This window comes from Dipodomys merriami, unplaced genomic scaffold (assembly GCF_024711535.1).
Source record: "Dipodomys merriami isolate MVZ:Mamm:240054 unplaced genomic scaffold, mDipMer1.0.p SCAF_19, whole genome shotgun sequence".
Classification (NCBI taxonomy): domain Eukaryota; kingdom Metazoa; phylum Chordata; class Mammalia; order Rodentia; family Heteromyidae; genus Dipodomys; species Dipodomys merriami.
Window position 1 is genome coordinate 7663411 of NW_027203270.1, and position 22973 is coordinate 7686383.

The window sequence follows — 22973 nt, forward strand, 5'->3', positions numbered from 1 at the left end:
TTAGGAAGATGGGAGATGTTAGTTCCATCCTTTGCAAGGTTTGTCTACCCCATCAGTACTTATCCCACACCCATGCAAACACTGCTTATTTATAGTCAGGAGGACCTAAATCCTTCCTGGGGACAAACTAGTGCACAGTCCTTAGAATAGTTGCCACCTATGAACTTTATGCTGTAGAAAGTGCTCCTCATTAAAGTAGTCACTAGCTACATGTAGCTACTTAAGTTGACTAAAATAGATTTTAAAAAATTCACTTCCTGGGTCACACTTTAAGTATCTGCGGGTGCTGGGGTTATTGTACTGGACTGTGAAGATACAGAATATGCTGGTCTTTCACACAAAGTTCTGTTGTAGAAGCTGATAGTTCCTCATTCCATCCATAAAGGCATAACGCACCTCCCTCCCCATAGGCAGAGAGGTACAGTCATGGCCTGGTATTACTGACTTCAGCATTTCTTCTTACTTTGCTTAATCTCTAGACCTTTACCTATACCTCATCCTCTTTTCCTGTTCCTCCCCCCTCTTTTCACTGATGCGAGGGTCTGATTCTTCACACTAGGCTTAGTTCCCACAGTCCAGGGAAAAGCCCAGCCTGGTCACTACCTGGAGCTTGTCCAGGAAATCTGCTCTGTGTAACAAACAAGCTGGAATCTGAAGAGGGATGTTATTGGTGCTGCTGAGTCACTTTATTATTGGGGAGAAGCTGAAATGATGCAATGAAAACCACAAGCAATCATTTCTATTAGGGATTTTGCTCTGTTCATAGCAAAATTGGCTTGTCAAAAGTAAGTCATTAGATAAACTGCTGGGATCATTTTGTGTTGGGAAGATGCCTTTCTTAGGCAAGATTTGAACTCTTGGTGCCTTTACCTTGAATCATCTGTGCTCTCTCTCTCTCTCTCTCTCTCTCTCTCTCTCTCTCTCTCTCTCTCTCTCTCTCTCTCTCTCTCTCTCTCTCTCTCAGGTTAATTTTAAAACTTTTGTTTTAATGGTGACAAAAAATACATTTCCATTTCCCCAGTCTAAGCCTTTCTAGTTCTCCGGGGATTATTACTCAAGTGCTTTGATGTTGTATTTATTTTTTGGTCTGGGAAGCAGACAGAACTTCTATATATTCCAGCACCTACGGGATGCTCTGAATCTGGTTAGCCAATGGCTTCAGGAAGAGCATTTTAAAAAAGCCTCAAAGCTTTTGCTTAGAGATGTGGGCAGCTTAAACCCACAGCGTGGTGCATACTTCCCCAACAACCCCCTCCTCCTGTCCTCCCCCTCCCCCCAAATCTATAACTATTCGTTTGACTGCTCAGCAGTTCTGATGCCAGCGATTTACAACGGTGAGGAGCTGGGTCTGGTGAGTATAGGACTGGGCATGGAGTCAGGACTCCATGTCTGTGACTCACTGCGGAACCTTGGAGGAAGACATTTCTTACCGCCTCCCCCTCACCCCCAACTGGGGTCACCCTTCACCTGCCAAAGACCCCAAGGAGGGCGGGGCAGGGCATCTCCTCGTGTCATATGTGAGCAGACCTTAAACTGATTGATGATGAGATCTCCAGAGTGACCCGACAAACAAACCCTCCACGAATTCAGGTGTCCCGCCTGGGCTCCGGAGGCCCCACCTGCGTACTAGGGAGCTCGGATGGATGACCTCGCAGCAGAAGAGGGTCCGCCCTTTGCCCTCTCACGGCTACTAGCACCTGCCCACACGCGTCGAAGCACAATTCAGCCCGGAGCGGCCACGAGCCTCCTGGGGTGCTAAGCCCCGGGCTCTGCCCCGCCCGACGGCGGCGGGGAGGGGGCGGGTGCGAGGATTAGTCACTACCTGCGGCGCTCGCGCCTTTCCTGTGCGGTGTGTTCTTGCCTTTAACTCTCACATCTAGAAGCTGCCTTCGTAGCCACCGTGCCTGCACCGCCGCCTCCCAACTCGGCTGCGGCGGCGCCGAGGTCTAGGTGGGTGACACCCGACAGCTCGCGGCCCGAGCCCGCGGGGCATCTCCAGGCGCGCGGCCGGCCTCCCGCAGCTCGAGGCCCGCGCACGCGCGCGCGCGCGTACCGAGCCGCTGGGCGGGGAGCACGTCTCGCGCACGCGCAGCGCCCCGTGCCGCTCCTCCCGCCCCCTCGGCCTCCTGGACCCTCCGCTCCCCCCGTCCCGGGTCCTCCCCCCCCCCACCCCCCGCCCCGAGCCACAGGAGCAGGACGGCGGGGCGCAGAGAGCGTGCGCGCGGCCGGCCAGGGGCGGGGGCGGGGGGAAGGAGGGGAGGAGAGGGAGGACGGAGAGGCGCGCGCGGCGCCCGGCCCGCAGAAGCCAGGAGCGGTGCAGGAGCACGGAGCCCCAGCCGGGAGCCGCGCCGCCCCGCGCCGGTATGGGGGGGGGGGCCCGCAGGGCCGGGGTGGGGACTTGGCGTTCACCGAGGCTGGGGCGCTGGCGGAGCCGGGAGGTCGGGACCTCCCCGCGCGACCCTGGTGTCTTGTAAACTTTGTGCGGGGTGGGGGGGTCCGCACCTGCTCCGGAGCGGTTCAGTTCCCCCTTGGGGTAGTGGGGGGGAGGGTGGGGGCGGAGAGCCCCCCCAAACTCTCTTAGGCTCCTTTCTCCTGCCGCCGAGCGCGGGCCGGGGACCCCAGGGTCGCCAGCAGCCGGGTGGATTTCTCTCCCCGCTTCGTCCCCGCCGACGCTCCGTCCACCCCTGCGGGGCGCGGGGCCGCGGCGGCTTTTCGCCTCTTCCCCGGGCTCCTGGGGCTTGGAGAGCCTGTGCTGGACGTTAGGCCGTGCCCAGGGTTGGACCCGAGCGTGGCGGGGCGGTGGTGGCTGGTGTGTGCGGTGCGGACGCGCCTGGAGGTCCGCGGAGCGCCCCGGCTCCCCCCAGCGAAGCGGGGAAGGGGGGTACCCCAGCGCGCGGGGTCGGTGTTACCTCGGGGCGCCCCGCAGGTAACGGAAGGAGGAGGAGGGACGGACACGGGCCATTTTCCTGTTTAAGGGATTCTTATGTTTTAAACGAACTTGGTTGTACTTTCCACCAACCCAGCCCTTCGGGCATGGTGGGTGGCCGGTGTCCACTCGTTAGCTTTACCCTTCGAGTGTAGGGCGGACAGCCGGAGAACATTACAGCTTCACCTATGGGGTGATGCTGGGGGGGGGGGGAGGACCCGTGCAGAGCAAACCCCCTGACCTCCAAGGAATATTGATTGACCCAGAGGAATGGCCCCCAAGTTTTCCTAGAATTCCTGGGAAGTGCAAGGTATGCGGGAAACCTCTTCCCTGAGGTTTAGTTGAGATCAATGAAAAGCCGGGAGAGGGGCCTCCGGGGGTGGGGGTGTGGGGTGTGGGTGGCGGGGCAGCAAGCTGCCAGCCCCACGTCCAGACTCTCAGCTTGCCAGCGAGTGAAGTCACTGCACAAGGCCCCCCTGCGCTGTTCCTGCCGGGTTTCTTGCTGGAAGGAAGGGTTGCTGAGCCTGCTGCGGGCTGTGCAAAGTTGTGAGCGTTCTTTGCCGGCGCTGGCACTGGGTTATTGTTTCTTGGAGACTCCTACTCCGCCCACCCCTCTGCCCCCCTCCTCTGCCCCTCTCTGATCCCTGGAGGAACCGAGAGAATGAAACACACACTCACACTGTGAATAACCCAACGCTTCTTTAAGCCCCAGACACCTTAAGAATTCACATCAGGCTAGAATCCCCGGAGGAGGCCGGAAGGAGCCGTGCACGGGCGGCTTGACACACGCGCCCCATTCCTGCCTCCAGCTCTGACTCACCTTCTGACGCTTGGGGGAGGAGGGATCGCTGCTGGGTATTTTTGGCTTTCCCCCATAAACCCCCCGCCTCGAAGACGGTTCCCTTCATTCTAACTCTTCTTCGCATCCGTGTGGAACGGGGGTTTGTGCTGAGGTCTCAGCTGAAATCCTTTGAAGTCGCTGACGGCAGGTATGGATTCTGTAGAAGTCCTTAATAGAATGGCATCCATAGACCTAAGGATTATTCACCTATGGACCAGAGATGTGTTGAGTGCAGGAAATGCTTTTTCATACCTTCGCATTGAAACTAGCATGGTTGGAAGACAGGCTGTATGTAGCCGGGGGACTGTTTGGTGACTTTCTTTTCGATTGGAATTTGGTTTTGAGGCAAGATAGGTTTAAAAAAAATATTCTCATTATCTCAAGAAAAAAAACAAACAAACAAAAGAAAACAAACCAAGCATTAAAGCTTACCTAACCAGGGCAAAGCCTTGTTTTGAGCATCTTGTTTTCAAAAGGTAACTGCGTTGTGTTATCCGTTTGTATCTTTGGACTTAAAGCATTTTCATCTGGTACCAATTTGTACAGTGATTATTTTTTAAACTGAAATTGTTTTCAAGTTGACTCGTGTTGTTTATAGAGATCTGGTTTCTGTTTAGAACAGGGAGCTTGCTTTTTAAGGGCAACTGGTTATAAACTTTTATTCACCCTGATGGCATGGTGGTATTTCTCAGGAAAACAGGCGAGTAAATGACTCCTTAGTAAACAATATCATGAGCCTAGGGTTATTCTCGGGTGCAAATGAAAACTTTCCCATTAAGAAGAACCAAGGATGGGTGTATTTGCTTTTTCTTTGCTTGTGTGGAAGGGAGTGGAAGGCTGGGAGAGTTGCTAAAGCAACGGCAGCCTGGGTATAAACTTACATAGCCAACATTTAAGGTGGAAGCTTTATTATTTATGAAAGCTTCGCAGGGTGAAAACAAAGAAAGGAAAGCAATGTGTTCGGTTCAGGTCTGCAATTTCAGGACAGGGGTAATTAGTACAATTTATATCAGCCGTATGTAGATTTATATAGAAAACAGTTATTGAGGCCTTTGGCCAGGCAACAGGTACTGTGCCGAGTACCAGGGTAGAACCTATGAAACTGACAGAGAGGAAATTGAGCTGAATTATTGTGAAGATTCTGAACTGGAAATCAACATTGTTTTTGTCTAATTTTGTGTATTGTGAATTATAACATGAAGGGGACAAAAGGCATCAAGCAAGTAGATAGCAATGAATGCTTTTAAAGAAAATACAAGTGCAACAAATCATCTTGTAGATGGAGAAGCATCTTTCCCACACTTCCCCACACCCCCACGAGCAATCAAGAACTCCCCAGGGGCTGGGAAGGTGGCTCAGTGGTAGAACGCTTGCCTTGCATGCCAAAGGCCCTGGGTTTGATTCCTCAGCACCACATAAGCAAAAAGAAAAAAGCCAGAAGTGGTGCTGTGGCTCAAGTGGTAGAGTGCTAGACTTGAGCTGAAGAGCTGAGGGACAGCGCCCAGGCCCAGAGTTCAGGCCCCACGACTGGACCCCCCCCCAAAAAAAAAAACAACTCCCCAGATTTCAATAGAAGTAACTTTCTGCTTTTTCTCTATTTTTTTTCTCCTCTAAATATAACCCTCTACATCTGTGTTATTTTTTTACTTCTGTTCTTTTGGATTTTTCTCCTTTTGGTCACTGTCAGATAGGTACACAGTATTCTATCTATGTATAGATGTATCTATGTTTGTTTAAATTCCTGCAGTGCTGTTCTTTTAGGATTCATCTGTGTTGTCGCCTGTGACTCTAGCTGGTTCATTTTTGCATGAGCTTACCACAAATGATCCATCCACTGTTGTTGGACATTTGAGTTGATCTGGTTTGGAGCAGTTATGAGCAATCCCTGGTCAGGTGTGCATATCTTCAGCCTTACTAGTTGATGCATATCCCCAAAGTGGTTGTGCCAGTTTACATTCCTTCAGTGGTGTTTGCCTCAGATTCATAAGCCGCTGTATTTGCTGATTAACCACAGCATGCGTGAATATTTCTTAAATGAATAAAGAGATGACAGCTAGGAAGTCTGGTTCCTGACTGAACAAGTATGGGTATATTTGTATTTCCTTATATATGGTTTGGGCTAACATACTATCCAGATGCCAAAAATGGTTCCAGAATAGAATTCTCACATTGATTTTTTTTTTTTGGGGGGGGGAAGGCCTGGTGAATAGTTATAAAAAACTTAAATATGCAAAAACAAAGTGCTAGAAAGAAAAGTATCTAGTACCTAGAAGTCTTGTAAAGGTCTTGAGTGATCCTAGTGAATGTTTGCCTTGTTGGTCCAGCCCTGCACAGCAGTGCAGTGGGTGTGTGATGTGGGTAGGCCTTCAGGCCTGCCTGTGTTAAAGGACCCAGAGGACAGGGACTCACCGGCTTGTGTGTGTGTGTGTGTGTGTGTGTGTGTGTGTGTGTGTGTGTGTGTGTGTGTGTGTGTGTGTGTGTGTGTGTGTGTGTGTGTGTGTGTGTGTGTGTGTGTGTGTGTGTACATCTTTCCTAAGTGGTGGGAACACAGACCCTGGCTGTACTTCCTGTGTGGTTCCAAAGTAACAGCAGCTTTTGTGCTACAAGGGACACTTTCACAAGTGTACGTATGTGTGCCAGTCCTGGGGCTTGAACTTAGGGCCTGAGCACTGTTTCTGAGCTTTTAGCAATTACTTGGAGATAAGTCTCATGGACTTTCCTGACAAGGCTGGATCTGCAATCTTCAGATCTCAGCTCCCTGAGTAGCTAGGATTACAGGCGTGAGCCATCAGTACCTGGCACTCTTACAATTAAAAAAATATTTTATTATTATAAAGATGATGTACAGAGGAGTTGCAGTTACATAACTCAGGTAAAGAGTGCTCTTTTGGATCAGGTAACCCCTTCCCTTTCTCCCAGTTTTTCCCTCCCATGCCTACCTACAAGTTGTAGAGTTCATTTTCAGTATTGTGTTTAGTGCATTTCACTTTTGCAGTTTTTAGCATGTCTTTTTCTCTGAATCTTTCTTGGTATGTGGAAGTATTTGATAGGAGAATTACACTTTATGAGCACACTGTAGTCTGGATTATCTAAATTATATTTAGTTTTGCTAGCTGGATTTGAAGGTAACTACTCAATCACAAATACTGCTTATAAAAGAATTTTCTAAATTCTCTTAAGTCATAACTGTGTATGTGCTAATCCTGAGACTTGTTTTTTGTTTTTTTTTTAACTGTGTATTTTTTTGTCTTTTCTTTTTTGGTACTGGGGATCGAACCCAGGACGTTACACTTGCTAGGCAAGCACTTTGCCACTGAGCTACATCCCAGCCCTGAGACTTGAACTCAGGACCTGCATTGTCCCTGAGCTATTTTTGCCCATTAGTGCTCTACCATTTGATCCACAGCTTCACGGTGTTAATTGGAGATTAGTCTCATGGACTTTCCTGCCCAGGCTGGCTTTGGACTGTGATCCTCATATCTTAGCCTCCTGAGTCTAGGATTATAGGCGTGAGCCACTAATGTTCTTCTTTGTGAGTCAATGCTAGGCTTGAATTTAGGGCCTGGGCACTGTCCCTTAGCTTTTGCCCTCAAGGATGATGCTTTACCACTTGTGCCACACCTCCACTTCAAACTTTTTGGTGGTAGATTGAAGATAGAAGTATCACGGAAAACATTTTAGAGTAAAAATATCAGCTGTTTGATTTTTCATGTGCTGTGACATAAAACCCTTTCATTTTTCAAAACTTTATTAAAGATGCTGAAAGAAAGAAAGAAAGAAAGAAAGAAAGAAAGAAAGAAAGAAAGAGAAAGAAAGAGAGAAAAAGAAAGAGACAGAAAGAGAGAAAAAGAAAGAGAGAAAAAGAGTGAGTTGGGTGCCAGTGGCTCACGCCTGTAATCCTAGCTACTCAGGAGGCTGAGATCTGAGGATCACAGTTCAAAGCCAACCTGGGCAGGATAGTCCATGAGACTCTTATCTCCAATAAACCACCAAAAAACCGGAAGTGGCACTTTGGCTCAGGTGATAGAGTGCTCGCTTTGAGATGAAGAGCTCAGGGACAGTGCCCAGGCCCAGAGTTCAAGCCCCACAAGCAAAAAAAAAAAAAGTGTCTCATGTACTTTTCTGCCCAGGCTGGCTTTGAACCACCATCCTCAAATTTCAGCTCCTGAGTAGCTAGAAAAGCATGAGCCATGAACACCTGACTTAAAATTATAACTTTAAAAACTATGTATGTATGTTAGACATTTTCAAGAAAAGATATTCATTGGAGAATTAAAAAGCATTCATGTCAGTACCTCTCAATCAGAGTGATAGGGCAGAAATCTAGCACTAGCTGGCTCTCCAGTGGGGGCCGAAGCCAAGGCAGTAACTTGCTATATGTGTCTACCGAGCCCACCTGGTACTCACAATTCTTGCTCCGACAGACAGCCACTTCCTTTCCTATTTGCTCAGCTTTTCCATTCTCTCTGCCATCTGGGCATCTCAGTGGACAAAAGGGCTCTTGAAATTGGTAAGCATTGCTGGGCTTGGTTTGGCTTTTGTTCTAGATAGCTATAGCATGAATAGTTGGTAGCAGGTTTTTCTGCATGGGTAAGCACCAAGAAAATCTTTAACATGAGAGACAGTGTGAAATTCCAGCCTCCTTCCCCAGAAGAGCGAAGACTAGAATGTGAGCTTGCTAGAAGTTGTGGAAGTCTAGGCACAGATGGAAGATCATTATCACCTACAAGTGCACACAGCTTTGAAATCAAGATTTTTAGTTAAAAATGCTGCTTATGTCACTGTTGTCTCAGGCAGGTATTTTTGCTGGTTCTCTCACCAAATTGACAGGTGATTCTGGCTGCCATTCCTATAAAGGGTGACACCAGGCACAGGCTAGAGCCTTTGGAGGAGTTAATTTCCTTCTATTAAAAAGGTTTGCTTTGGGCTGGGAAGGTGGCTCAGTGGTAGAGCGCTTGCCTTGCATGCTCGAGGCCCTGGGTTCGATTCCTTAGCACCACATAAGCAAAAAGAAAAAAGCCGGAAGTGGCGCTGTGGCTCAAGTGGTAGAGCACTAGCCTTGAGCTAAAGAGCTGAGGGACAGTGCCCAGGCCCCGAGTTCAGGCCCCACGACTGGAAAAATAAAAAATAAAAAAAATAAATAAAAAAAAATAAAAAGGTTTGCTTTTAGAGTGTGTGTGAAGCAGGAGTTTTAAGGCCAGCCAGGGCTACACAGGAGATTCTATCTCAAAAAAGTATTTTTGGCTGAGTGCTGGGGGGCTCACACCTGTAATCCTAGCTACTCAGGAGGCTAAGATTTAAGGATCCCTGTTTAAAGCCTGCCCAGGCAGGAAAGTCCACGGGACTCCAATTAAGCACCCACTTGATCTGTGGCTCAAGTGGTAGAGCAATAGCCTTGAGCAAAAAAGCTCCACGACAGTGCCCAGGCCCTGAGCTCAAGCTGCACAACTGACCAAAACAAATAAATGTATTTTCAGAGATTGAAATCATATAGAAAATTGTAAAGAGCAATCTAACCAACACCATTGCTTACTTCTTAAAATTGTTGGTCATGGGCTGGAGGAGTTGTACAAGTAGTTGAACCCTGAGTTCAAACCCAGTAGTGCCAGTTGTATGAGTGTGTGTGTGTGTGTGTGTGTGTGTGTGTGTGTGTGTGTGACAGAGAGAGAGAGAAAGAGAGAGAGAGAGAGGGAGAGAATTTATCGCTCATCTAAAAGAAATAAACATTATAAGGTCTAAGCTTCCTGGGACCCCTTTTCCTACCTCCCTACTTTTACAACTCCTTCCATGAATTTGCTAAGTTTCCTTCCAGCCCATTGTATTTCAATATCTTCCCTAGGTGACCCCCTCCCTCCACTTCCACCTCCAGTACTGAGGTTTGAACTTGGGGGCCTTGGGTTTGCTTGCTTGGCTTGATGAGGTGTCATGTGAGCCATGCCTTCAGCCCAGTAAAAGTGATGCATTTTTTGATGAATGTCAGGAGGATATAAAAATCTCCACTGACCTTTATTTTGCACTGTCATGTATTCCGTATTTAGGGCCAGAACTCTTTCCTGGTTAAAGGTTGGACATCTGGGTGGGGATGAAGTTGAACATCATTTAACATGGTGTTTTTTGCTCACAAAAAAAAAACAAAACTCAAAAGCTCAGGGTGGTGTGCATGATTTTTTATTTTTATTTTTATTTTGCTAAGGCTAGCATTCAACCACTTGATCCACAGCTCCATGGGTGGTTAAATGGAGATAAGAGTCTCATAGGTTTTCTGCCTGGACTGGCTTTGAACCACACAATCCTTAGGACTCAGGCTCCTGAGTAGCTAGGATTATAGGCATGAGCCACCAGCAACCCGCTCATATTTAATTTTTACCGTTTGGTTTCCTAAGATTTTAAAGTGTTTGTCCTATAGTCCGTTACATAAGTTGTTTTCCAGTTACCTCTGATGAAGTATAAATGTACTTGTGGACTTTTGCAGGCGTTTTTTGGTTTAGTTTTTTCAGATTTTTCAGTCAATGACCATCTCCTAATCCTGGCAATTTAGAATTTTGAGAGATGAATACCTAGATTATAGATACAGAGAGACTGGCCCGTGTTCCTTGCTTCCTTCCTCTCCGCAGCCTTTGTTTTCCCCTAATGGAATGTATGTCTTAGTCCTGTTTAGTTTGCTCCATCTGTTGGGTTCATCTTGCATGGTGGGAGTTCTGGTCCCAGAGGGATTACTTGTTTTCTCTGTAGTCTGGGAAAGCCTCTTTCACCTCTCTTTACCTCTGACTCCTCAACTGAGAACAGTGATGGCAGTGAGCGAGGCTGAGCTCCAGGAGCTCAGCTCTAGAGCAGGATGGGTGCTTGAGTTTGCTTCAAGCAAGATCCATGAGACAGCATGAGGCGGATTAAGGAGAGGTGCTTCTCACGCTAATTCCTAAAGAGATCACCTGTGAACCTGCAGGGCCCGAGCATGTAGATCTGTGCGATTCTGCCTGTCAAGACGCCAGGGGGTGTCAGTGGTTCTGGACCAAGGTCACACTTTCTGAATATTCTCTGTCAGAAGAACCTCCAAATAAGGTTCTCCTGGAGCAGGAATGGCAGCATGTTTTTAATGCATTGGAGAAAGGCAAGTAGTCCACTCTTCTCTTCCTGCTCTGGTTTGAGTGTGGCCTGAATACTGTGTCCCCCAAATGCGCATGTGTTCATGATGTTTGGTTCCCTGTGTGTGTGGGGGAAGGGGCCGATGTGATGGAATCTTTGAGATGGGGCCTACTTCCAGGTAATTGGGTCACCAGAGTCCTAGCCCTGAAGAAGGCATTAGGGGTTAATGCTGGTGTTGGAGTGAATTCCCATCACTGTGAATTCTAAAATGAGTAAGGTGGCCCCTTCCTGGTTCTGCGATGTGATTTTTCCTCTTGCATGAACTCCTGAGATGCCATCTGCCATATGACTCAGACCAGAAGCCCTCGATAGAGGCTGAACTATAGCCTCCAAGGCTGTAAACTAAATAAACCTCTTTTTTGGGGGTGAGTGGGTGGGAGAAGGGTAGTGCTGGGATTGAACCCAGGGCCTTGTACATGCTATCCTTTCTCTTCTCTTCTCTTTCTTCTTTTCTTTTCTTGTTCCCTCCTCCCTCTCTTCTCCCTCCCTCCCTCCCTCCCTCCCTCCCTTCCTTCCTTCCTTCCCTTTCTTTCTTTCTTTCTTTCTTTCTTTCTTTCTTTCTTTCTTTCTTTCTTTCTTTCTTTCTTTCTTTCTTTCCTCTCTCTCTCTCTCTCTCTCTCTCTCTCTCTCTCTCTCTCTCTCTCTCTCTCTCTCTCTCTCTCTCTCTCTCTCTCTCTCTCTCTCTCTTTTTGTGGGTCATGGGGGTTGAACTGTCCCTGAGCTTTTCAGCTGAAGGCTAGCATTCTACCACTTGAGCGACAGCACCATTTCCGGTTTTCTGGTGGTTAATTGGAGATAAGAGTTTTTCCTGCCTGGACTGGCTCTGAACCGTGATCCTCAGATCTCAGCCTCCTGAGTAGTTAGGATTACAGGCATGAGCCACTGATGTCTGGCGCTATCCTTTTTTCTTTATACAGAGATTTTGTTATAGCCACAGAAAATAGACTTATATACTTCTTCAAGTAGCAACTCGGTTTGTCGACACCATGTACTGATTTTTCTTTTTTTGCTTCACTTCTGTGCTTTCTCTTTGCATTGTTTGAGTCACTTAGTGTTACTTTGTTACTCAGTTGTCTTTATATGTGTGTCATGCATCATCTCTTTAAGATGATGAAATTCTACAAGCGTTATATCTTGTTCGCCTTTGTATCCCAATTGTAATTATTGCTGCATAATGTAATTCCAAAACTCAGTGGTGCAAAATAAATACATACTTGTATTATGCACAGATTCCTGTAAATCAGGAATTTAGACCTCATGTAGTGGGGACAATTTGTCTTTGCTTCACAATGGCTGAGTCTTCAAGGGAAAACTAGAATCACATTGAAGTGTTTTTGTTTGTTTTTATCAGTACCTTGGTTTGAACTCAAGTTGCTCAACATGCTTGCTCATTTGGCTCTGGATCTCAGCCTCTTTCTTGGTTAGATAGGATTACAGGCCTGAGCCACTGGCACCCAGCTCTACTGAAGTGTATTAATATATATCTAGTAAGGGTCTTGGCTGTCTCTGGGGACTTCAGCTGGCCTCACATGAGGCCTGAATGTGTTTGCTCTGCTAGGCTATTTCATGACATCATGGCAACTGAGTTTCAAGAGCAAATCCCAAGAGAATGAGGTAGGGACACGAAACTTGTTTATAATCTTACCTTGAAGAGATTTCTGCATGATTTTTGTTTTGTTTTGATTAAAGTCACAAAGTTTTCTCTGGGCCCAAGGGGAAGTGACATCACCTCCACAAGTGCATGGGAGGAGGGTCAGGACTGTGTTGCAAGAACTTCTTGTGTGACAGGAGACACTATGGTGGTCATCTTTAGCAAATACATTTGGCCACAATCTGTAACATCGATTTAGCATGGTGTGTTAAATATAGCAACTCAGTAATTCCTGCTGTGGGAATGAGTGACAAGTAACCTTAGTACTGAGCTGGGTGAGACCCCCACATTTAAAATTTTAATTCCAGAAAAGTTTAATTCCACCTATGAGCAGATGACCGCACAGCCTGAGAATGAATGCATATACCTCTATCTCCTTATCGCCGCTCTCTTCTCCCTGTGCTACTCATTCTGCTCTGACATGGAAGATGGATGGATTTATCATCTGGACCTAGACTTCTTCAATTTTGTACATTTATCATCACTGTCTTGGCCACCTTCTCTTTATGGCAGTGGCATATTCTTCAGCCCACAGCTGTAGAATAATTTACAATAGTGGGCTTGGTTGGGCTCAACAAATGCTGTGTTAATGAGGTGGCATCCACAAGTGGTCATGGGTGATCGGCCTGAGGAAGACTTTATAGGCATTGTGTAGCAGCCATGTATCACACCAGAGGTCACCTGGGGAGCATTATCAGTTACTAAATGTGATGGAGAAAGCTTTCAACCTCCAAATGTGAGATATCCAGGGGTTGTAGCCTGGACAGATGCTTTCCAGGTGACTAGGAAAAATTTGTATTTTTTAAACTTCATTTTAACATGAATATTACTTCATATAACTCAAGTTTGGATTTTAGTCTTAATGTTCTGCCAGAAATTTCCTTTTTCTTAATGAAAAATAGCAATTTTATTTTGTAAGAGTGAATATTTTAACTTTTTTACCAATAGAACACATTTTTTTTTTATTGTTGGTCATAGGTTTTGAACTCAGGGCCTGGGTGCTATCCCTGAACTCTTTTGTCCAAAGCTAACTCTTTTCTACTTGAGCCACAGAGACACTTCTGGCTTTTTCTGTGTAGTTTAGCGGAGATGGCTCTTTTCTGCTTAAACTGGCTTTGAACTGCAATCCTTAGATCTCAGCCTCCTGAGTAGCTAAGATTATAGGCATGAGCTACCAGCACCCAACTACATTTTTTTTTTACATAATGAAAATGAATGGGTTAAGTACTATAAGCTAAAACATTTCTATTTTAAAAAGAGTAGCTTTGTGTATGTGGTTACTGGGGTTTGAACTCAGGGCCTTGTAATTTACTAGGCAGGCACTCTTAACACTGAGCCATATGCCCAACCCTAATTTTTACTGTTATTTTCTCCCCCATTGGTGAGGTTTGAACTCAGGGCCTGGGCACTGTCACTGAGCACTTTTTGCTCAAGGCTAGCTCTCTACCACTTTGAGCTATAGCTCCATTTCCAGTTTTCTAGTGGTTCATTGGCGATACGAGTCTCACAGACTTAGTTGCCTGGGCTGGCTTCGAATTACATTTGTTAGATCTCAGCCTTTTGGGTAGCTAGGTGGTGAGCCACCAGCACCTGACTTTAATGGTTATTTTTGAGACAGCATCTTACTTCCTGTCCAGGCTCAAGCCTGTACCCTGATCTACCTACTTGAGGCCTAATGTTGTTGTCATGTGCCAGGCGTGTACCAGTGTACAGCTTTCCTCTGTTGAGATGGAATTTCAAGAGACTTTCTGTCCAGACTGGTCTGGAACTGCAGTTCACCCAATCTCAGCCTTCCAGTTGGTTTAGGGAGACCGGTGTGGACCTTCTGGCCCACCTATGGGTTGAGGTCTGTCAAACTTTTCTGCCTGTCCTAACACCATGATCCTCTGTTCTCATCTTCCCCACTCAGTAGCTGTATAGGCATGAACCATTGTGCTCTGCTTAAGATTTGCTTTGCTTTGTTTCTAAGAGCTAGGTGCTTAGTAGGGTATTAAAAAAAGTAACAGTTTGGGTCTCTAGTATGTATCTTGACCCAGGAATATACCTAAAGCTAAGACAACCATCATTTTACCATCATCCTGATGCCATTTTCTGCTTTTTCACCATGAAAACAATGTAGTAGCGCTGCTGCACTTTTGTAACTAGTCCTAGTGGTTGTCAGCAAGAAGGAAAGAAGCCAGTCCCCATGACAGCACTGTGATCAGAACTCAAAATAGGTGGTGACCCCGGACTAGCAGCCGCATCATGTCATTGCTCTGGCAATGGCAACCACAGGACTGGTGCCCACATTGTACATTGTTGAGATTCCAGGCCACTGCACGCACAGATTCTATGCCTCAGCTCCCAGTGATTGATGCTCATTAACTAGAGATCAGCACTATCCTTGATAATTCTTATACCTGATTAAAAGAAAAAAGTCCCCCTCCCCCCCCCCCCCACCGTGTTCTCTCAACCTTCTGGGTTTTTCAGGATGGTCATCTCTTCCTGTCTTTCGTCCCACTCCACTCCCATGCTCCTGTCCAGGAAAGCGTTTTCCCCCCTCTATGAAGTAAATGTAGCTGCACAGTGATTGGGGGGGGGGGCAGGCGGTCCTCCGTGTCCTCCCTGAGAACAGCACCATGCAAACCTCTGGGCCTTGTACACCGTTCTCCCCACGCACACCGTGATTTTGATGCACCTATGATGTAAAATACTTCATGACCAGGTCCTGCTGGTGTTAGCGCAGACTGGGCCTTGCCAGGTTGCTCTGCCTTGAGGAGGGCTTCTGGCACACCTGAAGTGCCGGCCAGTCTGTTCTGCACGCTCAGTGAAACGGGAGCAGTGCCGCCTGTCTGAGCCCAGTCTCTCCTGTCTCTTGTGTCTTTCTTAGGCTGGTGTGGAACCTTTTCCTGCATGGCAGGTGCTGGCTGGCGGTGGCAGAGCATTGTACTTAGGGCAGGTGAAGATATGCACTCCCCTCCCCCAGCCCCCATTCTGCAGAGAAGCAGTGTGTGGTCCAAGGGTTGGAAGCCAGGACACTGTGGTGGAGCTTTTCCTGTTCGACTTGCCTTCCCCGGGTTGCAAGTCATGTCATGTCTCCCTTTTTGAACTTGCCTTTTCCAATCTGGAAAGGGGACCGGCAGGGCTTGTCAGGGGATCGTCTGCAATGATTGCCCCTGGAGTGCTCTCTGGCAGAAGGTGTTTTTCTAAAGCTCACAAGCAGCTTTGGCATGTTAAGCAGGTTTGCTGGCACAGGATGGGTGGCAGCAGGGATGGAGCATTGTCTGTCTCGTAGATTCTGCCCCGAGGACTCACAATCTGTTCTCCCTGTGGCTGCTCAGTGCATGAGACATAACCCAAGCTTCCAGCCCTCCTCTGTGCAACCTCGGTCCTTGGTGCAGACCTTCCTGCTGCAAACAAAAAGGCCAGGAGGCCTGGCCCCTAGCTCTGGAGGGGAGGGCAGGGGCTTCCCAGACAGCAGGTGCAAAGTGGAGCCCGTTCTAACTAGGAAATTACTTGGGAATTTGGTGAGCATCTTCCAGATACTGCACATGGTGGAGAAAGTTCCCAGTAGTTTGAAGGCCCAATTTGATGACCAGTTTTTGAAATGAGTCGGATTCTGCCAGGGGAAGATCAGGGGTGGCAGGGGTACTGTGCTCTGCTGTAGATTAGCATGTGCTCACCTGTTACATGCAGCACACAGGGCCTCATGCCATCACCCCCTCACCTGTGTACCCTGGGGCGGGAGCGAGTCAGGACAGGTGAGGCAGTGCTGGGACTCAGGCCTGTCAGGGAAAGCCAAGAAGCTCTGCAGTGGTTCTCAAAGTGTGTCCTGGGCCAACAGCATCAGCTGAGAAATGCCAATTAAGTCCTATTCTAGAACTGCCAGATCAGAAACCCCAGCAGGGTCCAGTAACCTGTGTTCTGACAAACCCCTCAGGTGATCGTAAACCACTGTGCCACTGTGTTATGACTGGATTATTTTTTTAACCTCCCCCACTCTCCCCACGCTGGGGTTTGAATCCAGGCTTCACACATGCTAGGCAAGCACTCTACCACTGAGCCACATCCCAGCCCCTCAATTTTTCTTTGGAACTCTGGGCCTGGGCGCTGTCCCTCAGCTCTTCAGCTCAAGGCTAGTGCTTTACCACTTGAGCCACAGAGCCACTTCTGTCTTTTTCTGCTTATGTGGTGCTGAGGAACTGAACCCAGGGCCTCATGCATGCGAGACAAGCACTCTACCACTGAGCCACCTTCCCAGCCCCTCTTTGGAACTTTTGATCCTCCTGCCTGAGTTTGCTGTGTGCTTATAGTCATGCACCAACCACCTGACTTTTTTTTTTTTTTTAACAGTTTCAAAGTGTTAAACATGTCACAAAGCCTTTATTCCTATGTGTAACCAAGAAAAGATCAAGTGTTTATACAGAGGCCTGTGCATGAACATTTATAGCAGCTTTACTTATAATAGTCTTAAACTAGAAACAAGTCACTGGCATATTTACACAGTAAACTATAAGCAGCAATAAAAAAGAGTGAAGTATTGGTATATCCAGTATCATGAAGTAATGCTAGAATGAAAGAACCCAGGCCATAGAATTACAGGGTTCTATATATATAAAACTCTAGAAAGTGCAAGCTGCAGAGACAAAGGCTAGATTAGTGGTTGCTTGGAATAGAAATAGAGGGATGGATTATGAAAGCTCATGAAGAAATTTTGAGGGGTAGGTGTTTCTGTTGAAGTCATGATGTTTTAAGTGTATAAATGTCAGAACTCATTAAGCTATATACTTCATCACTACACACACACACACACACACACACACACACACACACACACACACACACATATTCTTTTTCTTTGCATGTCATTAACCCTCCAAGATAGCTGTAACAAAGTGAAAAAAAATTTTTTTGTCAGTCATGGGGCTTGGACTCTGGGCCTGAGCACTGTCCCTTAGCTCTTCAGCTCAAGGCTAGCACTCTACCGCTTGAGCCACAGCGCCGCTTCCAGTTTTCTAGTGGTTAATTGGAGATCAGAGTCTCAAGGCCTTTCCTGCCTGGGCTGGCTTTGAACCGAGATCCTCAGATCCCAGCCTCCTGAGTAGCTAGGATTACAGGTGTGAGCAACCAGTACACACCAACAAAGTGAAATTTAAGTGTGAAACTTACCCAGGAAAGGCAGGGGACCCTGATGGGAGAGGAGCACATCTTCAATGGTGCTCACAGGTGATGGATATATTATTGCATCTATGAATAAGAGGGCCAGCCTGAAGAAAATGAAATTTCCCATTGCTTTCCTGAACACCAGCACTGTTTGTGGTTGGCATTGGTGGCTGTAGCCAGCCCTGCAGCTCTGCTATGAAGCTGTCCTCTCTGCTACCCTGAAAGACATCCCTCCTGGCCGGGCTGGTTCCCGGTCCACACTCAGTTCTCTGCGCGCTGGAGTCATATAGTGGCTCAGCATGCCACCCACTTCATCTTGCTTAGCTCTTCTTCTCACTGTTCTGTCTGGCCCAGTTCCTCACACTCTTGAGTCGACTGAGTGCCAAGAAGTTTTGTTACCTGGCCAGGCCCGGTGAGCATTCTGCAGTGCCTTACATCTCATCTATATGTGCACTCTGAATCACTGCCTTTCAAAAATTGTACATTATGACTAAAACTGTACCAAATATTTGCACACCAGGGGTTATGTCATTAACAAAAAATTGGTAGCGGGGCACTCTTCAGTGTACATCAGAAGTAATTAGTAGACCTGGATTTACTCCAGACACACTTGATGTCATAGAGGAATCATTTGTGTTTCCTGGCTGACTTGTCCTTGTCTCCTTGTCTTTCTGCAGATCTGATTTTTATTCACTGTAAAAAACACTGTTCACCTAGGACTTCCTGAATCCAGCATTGGTGAGTAGCAACAACACTACCACCAGCCCTCCCCACCCCACCCCTTACAAGGGTTTGAACTCAAGGCCTTATACTCACTTAGCTTGCTTATTTACTAGGCTGATACTACCACCTGAGCCACACCTCCAGCACAGCTTTTTGCTGGCTATCTTGGAGATGACTTTTCTGTCTGTCTTAGTGTCAAACTCTGAGCCTCCTGAGTACCTAGGATTCCACACAGGAGCCACTGGTACCTGGCCTGGGGATATTCTTGTCTGATTCCATATCTTCTCAGGCTTGTTGTACCAGTTATGCAAAGTACATTTCCCAGTGCAAACAGACTAGAGGCACTTACAGTGAGGAGAATTGGAAGGAAACCAATTATTTCTTTTTATGTATGTGTGTGTGTATGTAGCCCAGGCTGGCCTCACACTTTAACCTTCCAAGTGCTAGTTTATTGGTGTGCAGCAGTATATTCACTTCAGTATTTTCCTTTTCTATGGTTATACATATATATATATACACACACACACATATGTGTATGTATATATATATACATATATATATATACATACACACACAAATAGAGAAAATGGATTTGATTTTAATTTCAATATATATCTGGCTGGACCCAGTGGAATTCATTAGGGAACTCAGCCCTACCTGGGGTCAAATCAGGCAAAGTGCCCATTTAACTTTAGGACCATGATCTTTTAAGGGCTGGGAGTGGAGCTAAGTGGCAGAACACTTACCTAGCACTCTTGAGGTCCTGGGTTCAATTTCTAAACAACCAAGACCACCATGACTTTCAAATCCCCTGGTATTATTTCCATAGAAATGCCATAGTACTGTACCCAGATTCAACTGGACTTCCAGTGTTTGTATTACAGAATAGCCGTTTGTTACGTAAAGCACTGAAGGTGACCCGGCTTTTCTGCAGCTCATCCAATTCAGTTTCTTTCTTGTCCATAAAGGCACTTCACTGAGTGAGTAACCTAATATGAGATCATTTTTTTCACCTTGTAAGGCCTCAATATCTGGAATTAGGTTTATGAAAATATAGCCGTTGGTGTTGGGAAGGTGGCTCAGTGGTAGAGCGCTTGCCTTGCATGCCTGAGGCCCTGGATTCGATTCCTCAGCACCATATAAGCAAAAAGAAAAAAGCCGGAAGTGGCGCTGTGACTCAAGTGGTAGAGCGCTAGCCTTGAGCTGAAGAGCTGAGGGACAGTGCCCAGGCCCAGAGTTCAGGCCCCACAATCGGACCCCCCCAAAAAAAAAACAAAGAAAAAGAAAATATAGCCATTGTAGCCATCAGAGTAGCTGAGTAGTACATGAAGGCACGGCTGTATGGAAAGAAAACTTCTATCTCTGGCTGGGCTGTGGCTCTGTGGTAGAGTACTTGCCAATAGTTGTGAGATCCTTTGTTCCTTTTCCAGCACTGAAAAAAAAAATTCTGATCCCTTCTTAATCCGCAAGAAACACTCCTGGCTGAGAACAGGATCCTGAAAAAACTCTTTTTTTGGGGGGGGGGGCGTAGGAGAGGGAGGCCCAGTCCTGGGGCTTGAATTCAGGACCTGGGCACTGTTCCTAAGCTGCTTTTGCTCAAGGCTAGCATTCTACCACTTGAGTCACAGCACCACTCCTGGATTTTTCTGCTTATGTGGTGCTGAGGAACCGAACCCAGGGTTTCATGCTACTACTAAGCCACATTCCCAGCCCCTCCTGATTTTTTTTTTTTTTTTTTTTTTTGGGTCCGGTCATGGGGCCTGAACTCTGGGCCTGGGCGCTGTCCCTCAGCTCTTCAGCTCAAGGCTAGCGCTCTACCACTTAAGCCACAGCGCCACTTCCGGCTTTTTTCTTTTTGCTTATGTGGTGCTGAGGAATCGAACCCAGGGCCTCGAGCATGCAAGGCAAGCGCTCTACCACTGAGCCACCTTCCCAGCCCCTCCCCTCCTGATTCTTTAGGAACCAGTTAAGCATTTTTTTTTTCTTTTGGTAGTACTGAGGTTTGAACTGTGCTTGCTAGGCAGGCACTCTACCACTTAAGCCAGGTCCCTCACCCTTTTTGTTGTTACTTTTCAAATAGTGTCTTGGCTTTTGGTCAAAGCTGGCCTTACTAAATACTATTTATGCCTCACTCTGCCACACCCAGCTTCTAATTGGCTGAGATGGGGCTGTGAATTTTTTGCCTGGGCTGGCCTTGAACTACATACAATCCTCCTAGCCTCGCAAGTAGCTATGATCATAAGCACGAACCACCATGCTTGTCTTGTCTTTTAACTTGTCTAAAAATAAGATGACTTAGGAGGTTGTATTTTTTTTTAAACAATCACCAGGAGTCTGACATTGATTTTTACATATTGCATTGTAGGCTACTTTTCCTGTTAATCAATAGAAAATGACTTGTCAACATCCTTGAAAGATGGCACTCTCTTACAGAAAATACCCCTTGTTAATCCTCTTCCTTCCTTCCATCCTTCCTTCCTTCCTTCCTTCCTTCCTTCCTTCCCAAGCACTGAAAAAGGCTGTGCTACCTCGTTAGCATTTCATGTACTCACAGATACCTATACTTTGCAGGAAAGAAAAAGGCTACAGCTTTGGATTCCTTGGTGGACAATAAAACTCTGTCTGGTCTTGCCCCTGATGATGCAAGTGTGACCACTGCCATCTTCATGAGCTCCAGAGGTCATAGCACGCTGCCACGGACTCTCATGGCCCCTCGGATGATTTCTGAGGGAGACATAGGAGGCATTGCTCAAATCACTTCCTCCCTCTTCTTGGGCAGAGGCAGTGTGGCCTCCAACCGGCACCTCCTTCAGGCTCGTGGCATCACCTGCATTGTTAATGCTACCATTGAGATCCCCAACTTCAACTGGCCTCAGTTTGAATATGTCAAAGTGCCTCTGGCTGACATCCCTCATGCCCCCATTAGACTGTACTTTGACACGGTGGCTGACAAGATCCACAGCGTGAGCAGGAAGCATGGCGCTACCTTGGTGCACTGTGCTGCAGGAGTGAGCCGCTCAGCCACTCTCTGCATTGCTTACCTGATGAAGTTCCACAATGTCTGCCTGCTGGAGGCATACAATTGGGTGAAAGCCCGGAGGCCTGTCATCAGGCCCAACGTGGGCTTCTGGAGGCAGCTGATAGACTACGAATGCCAGCTCTTTGGGAAGTCGACAGTGAAGATGGTGCAGACACCTTATGGCGTAGTTCCAGACGTTTACGAGAAAGAGTCCCGACACCTGATGCCTTACTGGGGGATGTAATGCTGCCGAGGCCCGCAGCAGCCGCAGCCCCTGTGCAGTACCAGCATCTGCTAGCACCGTCTGCTCCCTTCATCTTTTCAAGTGGTTTACTTCTGGTTCTCCCTCAAGTGTTTTTACACTGAGTGCTCAAATTTATTTTAAGAGATAGGGAGGGGACCTAAAGGGATTCGTCTTAGTAACATTTTTAAAACTAGCATTTTGAAATAGTGTTTATGAAAATCTTGAACTGGCTTTTAATCATTTTTAACAATTTGAACAGTTTACTAAACTGTTTCTGCTTTATTCTGACTTCCTTGCCTTTTGGCAACATGGCAGGAGGAGCGCAGTGCAAAATTCTCTCTGGCTGGGCTTTGCCCAGAGTGCCCACCAAACAGGCTTAGTTAGGGAATACTGATAGACAGCGTCTCTCCTGGATTAACCCTTTCCTTTCCTCTCTATTATTTAGTGAGTCTGTAAGTTAAATACACTTTTATTATTTAGTTGATAAGTAATTATAATGAAATCTGCTGCAAAAACTCTTGAAATCAATGTGCCCCAGAATTATATGAGCATTATTTTTAATAAATATATCTGCTTAACATAGAACCTTTACTAGTTATGTTGGGGTGTGTGCGTGCATGTGTGCTGCTGCTGAAAGATGCTCCCCCAAGAACTATGCTAAACACTGCTTAAAACAACACCCAGCTGAATCACATCGGTGTCTGACATCCTTGCTGAAGGATAGACATTATGCACAGAGCGTCTGCTTTAATAGGTACTGTTTTCAGTTTCCTTTAGGTAAGTGCAATGCACCAAATTATCCACCTTCCATCAAACAAATCAATTTTTTAGCAAAAGGCATGTCTCTGTTGACTGTTAATACACAAAAGTTATCAAAATTGAAGCTTGGCATGAGTGATAAGCAAATGACAATAGCTTCCTTTGTTTAGCTTTGGAAATGTCACCCAGTTCCTCGTTCCCAGTAAATCTGTCAGCACAACTCATCAGGGATGTAATAGAGTTTAATGAGCTCTAGGCGCTGACCAGGTGGATTCTTAAGCTACATCAGAGAGCTACCTGAAGTCTACAGCAGACACGGCTGCTGCTACAGCATACTTACATATGTTACAACTTATTCATGCAATAATGTTCTAGCTTTTTTTTTTTTTTTTTTTTTTGGCCTGTCCTGGGGCTTGAACTCAGCCTCAGCGCTGTCCCTGAGCTCTTTTTGCTAAAGGCTGGCACGCAACCACTTGAGCCAAAGAGCCACTTCCAGTCTTTCTGAGTAGTTAGAGATAAGACTTT

At 46.7% G+C, this 22973-nt stretch overlaps 1 protein-coding gene across 3 annotated transcripts; it reads left to right on the forward strand.

Moving 5' to 3' along the window:
• Positions 1-1852: 1852 nt before the first annotated feature.
• Positions 1853-22274, forward strand: Dusp14 (dual specificity phosphatase 14). 3 transcript variants are annotated; one of them, XM_070027160.1, is made up of 3 exons: positions 1853-1950; positions 18381-18441; positions 20998-22274. In XM_070027160.1, exon 3 carries the CDS (start codon positions 21093-21095, stop codon positions 21687-21689), a length of 597 nt encoding a protein of 198 aa, XP_069883261.1. In that variant the 5' UTR covers positions 1853-1950; positions 18381-18441; positions 20998-21092; the 3' UTR covers positions 21690-22274. The 3 variants fall into 3 exon arrangements, with proteins under 3 accessions (XP_069883261.1, XP_069883259.1, XP_069883260.1); XM_070027158.1 differs by lacking the exon at positions 1853-1950 and adding an exon at positions 2178-2361; XM_070027159.1 differs by lacking the exon at positions 1853-1950 and adding an exon at positions 3802-3915.
• Positions 22275-22973: the final 699 nt, after the last annotated feature.